The following is a 7423-nucleotide window of genomic DNA, read 5'->3' on the forward strand; positions in this document are numbered from 1 at the left end:
AAAAAAAAAAAAAAAAAAGGAAGACGACTTTACCTTCCGATCTAATCAGTCGAGAGAGAAACACGAAGTCAAAAAGAAGATCCGACGACGAAATTCTTCGAGATGCAGTAGACTACGGAAAAGAACCTCGTTTCTACTTGATGCAGCCTTCTCAAACAGACGTTTGGGCCCTAGCCCATTAATTTTGGTATTATTGGGCTTCAGTAATTCATTCAGCCCAATAATATTTCATTAATTTTTCCTTTTTCTAATTTTTCCTATATTTAAATCTATATTTTAATACAATTTTCTAAAATTTTAGCCCAATCCAAAATTCTGGTTTTTAAAAAAAAAAAACAAAATACAAACCCTAATGATTGGAACTAAATTGAAGAGAAAAAAACAGCAAACACTAAGAACCCCTGCCCCTGCCATTTACTATTGCTGAGCTGGAATTTGCATGTGACCCACGTGTAGTCCTCAGCCGGTGACTAGGCAGCTAAGCTACCAAAATTCAGCCATAATTTCTTTTTATAATGTAAAAATTCAGTCCGCATTTGACACGTGATCTATACACATTTCTACCTTACTATAATTAAAAATACTAATTTTATCGAAATAATTACACTTGTAATTTTAAGGTTACTCTATAAATTTTTTCGTTTTAAATTTTTGGTGGGTCCATAAAATTTAAAATGTATATAATACATTATATTAAATCTTTTAAATTAAATAACTTATTAGATACGATGAAATTTTAAAAAATTGATAAGGATATTATTAAAATTTTAGAAAAATTATGGGCATTTTCTGGAATAAACATAAAGTTGAAGGGTATTTACTGCAATTTAGCACAATTAAGTAGAAACAATTAATATTTTAAATACGTATTGACAATCTGCGCCAAATTGTATTATAAATTGTTTTTGGAGACAGGTGGCTCTTCGGGCGAAAAAAAGAAAGAAGAAATGAAATTAATTTTTATATATATAAAAAAAAAATGATTAATCTAAAAACAAAAGCTAATCTCGATACGTAACACTCATTCAAATTGAACTCAGTTCTCAATTTTCGATCATAGGATCGTGAATCCATATCTGTTTCTATATAAATTTGCGCTAAAACCCTTCGAATCCAAGGCGAAACGGAAGGAAATTTTAAGCCCTCAGAGTTTGATTTGGCTAATCGAAGGTAAAAATCTCGTAACATCGTGTTTCTTTAGTTGATTGCAGGTTTAAATCATTCATCAATCTTGTTTAAAACCCTCATCTGTGAGATTTAGATCTGGAATTGTTTGGTGGATGGGTGAGTGCTCGCTTTCGTTGCAGAAAAGCTTACCAGTTTTCGTGTTTTTGAAGTTTTTTGCTTCACTTTCTTGCTCTTCAAGTCGTTGCAGCTTGGTCTAATGATTCTTATGTTCGTAGTTTTGTTCTTCATATCTATAGATGGTAGCTACTTAGATTTTGGTGCATTGCTTTGAAGGGTTCGATTCTTTTTTATGTTGTTTTTGCTTTGATTTTGTTTTATTGCGTTTCCTAAGCGATGAACTCTTCATTTGCATCAAATCCGAGTCTCTAATGAGAATTTTCAAGCATTTTTTTTGGAGTTCAATAGCTATCTCTGATGACCTTGATGATCCAGGGTTTGAAGTGAAGATCCGAGAGTAATGGCTAAAGAGGGTTCCAATGGAAGTTCCCAAACTTCCACAAAGCCACCACCGACTCCATCTCCTTTAAGAAGTGCCAAATTTTTTCAGGTATTTTCAGATTCTTGTTCATGGTTGGAATCTGAGAAAACAACAATGGGAGGAGCCTGTTCATGTTTAGAACTGTTGGTCTTTACTTTGCATTTGGTTCATAATTGTGATGTCAATGATTGTTCTTACGAAAATGGGGATCGATCGAAAATGCTTATGAGCATGATGGGGTTTAGGACATCTTTGACTGTTAAGAAAACGATGTTTCAATCCAAAATGGAGATTTTGGATCAAAATTGTAATAGTTCAAGCCCACCGCTAGTCGATATTGTCCTCTTTGGGTTTTCCCTTTTGGGGTTTCCCTCAACGCGTCCTCTAAAGCCTAAAGAGGACAATATCTACTAGTGGTGGGCTTGGGCTGTTACGAATATAAACTTGAATGTTACTCGAAGGCTTTCATTGCTATTTTCTTTTCCTTAATCTCGTACTCAGCCTGGTTCGTTTCCTTAACCAATATTGTGGTCTCAGCCTGGTTCGATTCCTTAACCAATATTGTGGTCTTGCTTGACATCAGGCAAATATGAGAATTTTGGTAACTGGAGGAGCGGGGTTTATTGGCTCACACCTGGTGGACAAATTGATGGAAAATGAGAAGAATGAGGTAGCTTCTTCAGTACTTTAGCTGCACTCTTTGTACTTTTTCGATTATTGATCGAACCCTCGTGTAATTCATTACGTGTAGAAGAGATTATAATCCCTGCATTACACGCATTGTGTTGGTTGCTTTGACATTCTGTTTCTATGCCTTTTAGGTTATTGTTGCTGATAACTACTTCACGGGATCGAAGGTTAACTTGAAAAAATGGATTGGCCACCCTAGATTTGAGCTTATCCGACACGGTATTCTTCTTTTTCTCTATTTTTTTTCGTGTTAATGTTACTTGGAAGGCTCGTGAACTTCATATTGTTGCTTCCTTGATCGACACTATCCCTCAATTTTTCTAACCCAGATGTTACTGAGCCATTGTTGATTGAGGTTGACCAAATATACCATCTTGCTTGCCCTGCGTCTCCAATTTTCTACAAGTACAACCCTGTAAAGGTTCGTATCGTTTTCGGTCAAATACTATCTATCATCATATTTGAAATGATTTGAACTTCTGATTGGTGTGTTGACAGACTATTAAGACGAATGTAATTGGCACACTGAACATGTTGGGACTTGCCAAGCGCGTTGGAGCAAGGTTTTCAAGCTCACCATTCTACCTCTCAGTTCATAAATATTTTTCTGCTCTGTTGTTTATTGACCTTGTTGAATAGGATTTTGCTAACGTCGACATCCGAGGTATACGGTGATCCTCTCATTCACCCTCAAGATGAAAGCTACTGGGGAAATGTCAATCCAATAGGTAGTTCAAAGATGTAATATCTTGTTTGGTTCAGTAATTTTGAATGATGTGAATTCAAATAACAGTTTCATGTGTGTGAGATCTCACGTCATGTGTGTGAGATCTCACGTCGGTTGGAGAGAGAAACGAAACATTCCTTATAAGGATGTGGAAGTCTCTCCTTATTAGACATGTTTTAAAACCGTGAGGTTGATGGCGATATGTAACGGGCCAAAGCGGACAATATCTGTTAGCGGTGGGCTTGAGCTGTTACAAATGGTATCAAAGCCAGACACTGAGCGGTGAGCCAGCAAGGACGCTGGCCTCCAAGGGGTGGATTATGAGATCCCACATCGGTTGGAGAGAGGAACAAAGCATTTCTTATAAGGGTGTGGAAACCTCTCCCTAACAAACGCGTTTTAAAACCGTGAGGCTGACGACGATACGTAACGGGCCAAAGCGGACAATATCTGTTAGCGGTGGGCTTGAGCTGTTACAAATGGTATCAAAGCCAGACACCGAGCGGTGAGCCAGCAAGGACGCTGGCCTCCAAGGGGTGGATTATGAGATCCCACATCGGTTGGAGAGAGGAACGAAGCATTTCTTATAAGGGTGTGGAAACCTCTCCCTAACAAACGCGTTTTAAAACCGTGAGGCTGACGACGATACGTAACGGGCCAAAGCGGACAATATCTGTTAGCGGTGGGCTTGAGCGGTTAATGGCTCAGTTCGCTGCATCATTGAATATTATGTTTTGTTAAACTTTTGCAGGTGTGAGAAGTTGCTATGATGAGGGCAAGCGAGTGGCTGAAACTCTGATGTTTGATTACCACAGGCAACATGGGATCGGTGAGTTTATCAGATCCCACATATTAAGGACTCCATTTTCTCTGTGCCATTGCTCTTTTCTCTAAATGAACATTTACTACGGCAGAGATCAGGATTGCAAGGATTTTTAACACCTATGGACCCCGAATGAATATTGACGATGGTCGTGTCGTCAGCAACTTCATTGCTCAAGCAATCCGGTAAGTCTAGTCTCCATACAATCTTCTCGCCCAAGTAGTGTCATCGTTCATCTTCAATACTTGTAAGATTCTTCATGCAATGTGCAGTGGCGAGCCTTTGACAGTTCAAGCACCCGGAACACAAACACGAAGTTTCTGTTATGTCTCTGACATGGTAAGGAAATCTCGCTTCGGGTTCATTTGCATATAGATTCATACATCCATACCAATTATCAGCTTTTTAACTCGTGAATCAAGGTCGATGGCCTCATTCGGCTAATGGAAGGCGATAACACTGGACCGATCAACATTGGAAACCCAGGTCTTTCATTTGCTTTTCTCCTAGATAAGCGTCTCCCTCTCGATCTACCCTAAACTTCTTTTTATCTGCGATTCAGGTGAATTCACGATGCTCGAACTGGCGGAGACAGTAAAAGAGGTAAATTTAGCTACTAAAAGATGTTCTTCAATTACAATAGAGACTGAGAGATCTCAACGGTGCAGCTGATCAATCCTGGTGTTGAGATCATCATGGTGGAGAACACGCCCGATGATCCTCGCCAAAGGAAGCCCGACATCACGAAAGCAAAGGAGTTGCTTGGATGGGAGCCAAAGATCAAGTTGAAGGACGGACTTCCTCTCATGGAGGATGATTTCCGAACTAGACTCGAAGTCCCGAGAAAGAACTAAGCTCGTTAAACCTCCGTATAATCACACCGGGTCGCCCGAGTGAAGAGTTTTCAAGAGAATGAATGGAAGTTTTGAGAGGAGATTGTGTCCTTTGATATCTCGTTGTTCTTTATTTAGAATAAGTGACAGTTTGGCTCACACACATTCATATATATATAAAGACGCTTTTAAATCATGGCGTTTATCCGACCGCATTGAATTAGAAGGCAAATTTCTAGTAGAAATAAAAAATGATTGTAATATTTTTTTTAGAACTGACATAATTTTTTTTGTAACGAATTAACATATTTGTTGGAATAATTTTAAATTTTAAATTAAATTCTTAATTTACCTACTTAATTTAACAGCAAATTAAATATTATATTTGTTTGGTAACGAATTAACATAATTGTTGGAATAATTTTAAAATTGAAATTAAATTCAACAGCAATTAAATATTATATTTCTTTAATCATATTCTTATGTTTCATAAACTTTTAAGATGTCAAATTTAATACGTAACTATAAAAAATAATATTTTTTTAGAAAAAAATCAAAAGTACCACTAAACATAATTAAACATAATTAACTTGAATATAATTAAATTGGTTAAGACATCCAATTCCGTCCATTGCTAGATATTTCAATGTTATAGATTAGACTAAAAAATAAATAAAATATTTGCGAGCACAATTTATATAATAAGTGAGAAAAAATAAGTTTCAAATATGCCTTAAATAATTGTAAATAATTTACACCTATTAAATTTTGTAGCTCTTATGCACACTTATTTTCACATATGATATACACTATGACACGTATTTGTTAAATAATAAGAAATAATGACTATGATTAAGCTTTAATCTTTTAATTTTAAGTTATAGACCAAAGTAATTAAAAATTATTATTTTTTTTAATAAAGTTGGGTCAAACCAACCAACCATTAAATAGTTTAAATTTTGAAATTTGAAATGAATGATTTAATTTTGAATATTTAAAACTCAATGGATGAAATACTGAACACAACTCTTTGTCGGAGATAAGATACTCTTTCGAAATAATAGGCCAGACATTTAAAATATCTAATTATTTATTAATAAAATATCTAAATTCTTTTATTAAAATACTTAAATTATCTTTATTAATAAAATACAATTATTTAAAAATACAATACACGTAGTCAATAAAAATTAAACTCTGACTAATTATATTTATTTCAATCAAATAAATTATTTTTTTTATTGAACGGTATACGTGGATTATACTCTCATTTATGATTTCGTCAAATAAAAAACATTTGTTTTCCTGGAAAATGAGTATTTAAAATTAATGCCGACCAAAAAGATTAAATTTCACCTACCGCCGATAGTTTATTTATGTTCACATTTCCATCAATGATCTACAAAAGGCTGCAATAGCCGCCGACGTCCCAATCGCTCTCTTTGAAAAACCTGCCGTCCGCAGAGTGTCATTTTCTACCGGCGAAATTCCGTTAGGGTTCATCTCGATCCTCTACCGCTCGGCGACGCTCAGAAAAAATGTGTTCGTTGCAGAGAAGAGGGAATATCTTTCTTCTAACCCTAACTGGTCCCGGTGAGCACAGACTCAATCTCAATCTTCTAGATGCTATTCAATCCTCTGTTCGTCAAGTTCGCTCTGAGGCTGAATCCGCTGTTGTCGCTGGAAATTCCGCTAGTTTCGCCCTAATCACCACCGCAGAAGGTAAGTTCTTCTCTAATGGCTACGATATCGATTGGGCGAAGAGCTCAATGGATAAAATGATTCTGATGGACGATAAGTTAAAATCTGTCGTATCCGACCTAATCACGCTTCCGATGCCGACGATCGCCGCCGTTACCGGTCATGCGTCGGCCGCCGGCTTCCTTTTCGCGATGAGTCACGATTACATCCTGATGAGGAGAGATCGTGGATTTCTGTACATGAGCGAACTCGACATTCGTCGAGTGATTCCGTCGTGGTTTACGGTTCTGGTCAAGAGCAAAATAGGAACAGCGTCTGTTCGACGCGACGTCGTTTTGAAAGCGCCGAAACTGACGGCGGATAGGGCTCTGGAAATGGGAATTATTGAATCGGCGCACGATGGTGCGGCGGAGACCGTCACAGCTGCCGTGAAATTGGCGGAGGAATTGGTGGCGAGGAAATGGGACGGCCACATTTACGCCGGGAATCGGATGGAGCTTCTCTCTGAGGTTCTGAATGTCATTGGAGCCCGTTGCTCCGTTGCAAAGCTCTGACGCCAATTCGGTGGCAGACTGACAGGGGATGGGTGGGTTTTATCGTCTATGTTGGTAAAATTAAATGCATTAAATATATGTAAACCCTAAATGTACTAAATAAAAATCAGGACAATATTTATTTGAAAAAAATATATATATATCACCGAAATCGTCCTTGGTCTTTTTTTTTTTTTTTCCTACCTTAAAAAATAAAATTAAAAATTAAAAATATTAGAATTAATGTTAAAAGTTGATAAACTAACATATTGGCATGTGGTTTTTAGGATACATACACATGTAATTAAATGTCAAATTAATTAATTTAAATACATTTCACCATATAATTAATTAAGAGGATATTATTCAAATAATTGGATGTGAAATTAAGCGAGTGGGAAAAATTAACCGGCTATACCCGTCATGCCGAGTCACTTCACTTGACGAACG

General features: G+C 36.8%; 3 protein-coding genes across 4 annotated transcripts in view; 2 read left to right on the forward strand and 1 right to left on the reverse strand.

Annotated features, from left to right (window-relative positions):
- LOC111445281 (dolichyl-diphosphooligosaccharide--protein glycosyltransferase subunit 4A) overlaps positions 1 to 134 on the reverse strand; it is a 1092-nt gene extending 958 nt beyond the window's left edge. The window contains exon 1 of the transcript XR_002710807.1: positions 34 to 134. The gene's annotated coding sequence lies outside the window, so the exon portion shown is untranslated. The remainder of the gene's footprint in view (positions 1 to 33) is intronic.
- Positions 135 to 1006: 872 nt separating this feature from the next.
- On the forward strand, positions 1007 to 4944 carry LOC111445608 (UDP-glucuronic acid decarboxylase 6-like). 2 transcript variants are annotated; one of them, XM_023084106.1, is made up of 13 exons: positions 1007 to 1170; positions 1621 to 1735; positions 2250 to 2336; positions 2488 to 2575; positions 2686 to 2777; positions 2855 to 2919; positions 2996 to 3084; positions 3835 to 3912; positions 3998 to 4091; positions 4179 to 4245; positions 4329 to 4392; positions 4469 to 4509; positions 4575 to 4944. In XM_023084106.1, the coding sequence occupies exons 2-13, from the start codon at positions 1646 to 1648 to the stop codon at positions 4758 to 4760; spliced, it is 1041 nt and encodes a 346-aa protein (XP_022939874.1). In that variant the 5' UTR covers positions 1007 to 1170; positions 1621 to 1645; the 3' UTR covers positions 4761 to 4944. The 2 variants fall into 2 exon arrangements, with proteins under 2 accessions (XP_022939874.1, XP_022939875.1); XM_023084107.1 differs by lacking the exon at positions 1007 to 1170 and adding an exon at positions 1318 to 1462.
- A 1149-nt stretch (positions 4945 to 6093) lies between these two features.
- On the forward strand, positions 6094 to 7090 carry LOC111445244 (enoyl-CoA delta isomerase 1, peroxisomal). Its single transcript, XM_023083511.1, has one exon. It carries the CDS (start codon positions 6278 to 6280, stop codon positions 6992 to 6994), a length of 717 nt encoding a protein of 238 aa, XP_022939279.1. The 5' UTR covers positions 6094 to 6277; the 3' UTR covers positions 6995 to 7090.
- The last annotated feature ends 333 nt before the right edge of the window (positions 7091 to 7423 follow it).

The sequence above is a fragment of the Cucurbita moschata genome, unplaced genomic scaffold, assembly GCF_002738365.1.
Source record: "Cucurbita moschata cultivar Rifu unplaced genomic scaffold, Cmos_1.0 Cmo_Scf00007, whole genome shotgun sequence".
Lineage (NCBI taxonomy): Eukaryota > Viridiplantae > Streptophyta > Magnoliopsida > Cucurbitales > Cucurbitaceae > Cucurbita > Cucurbita moschata.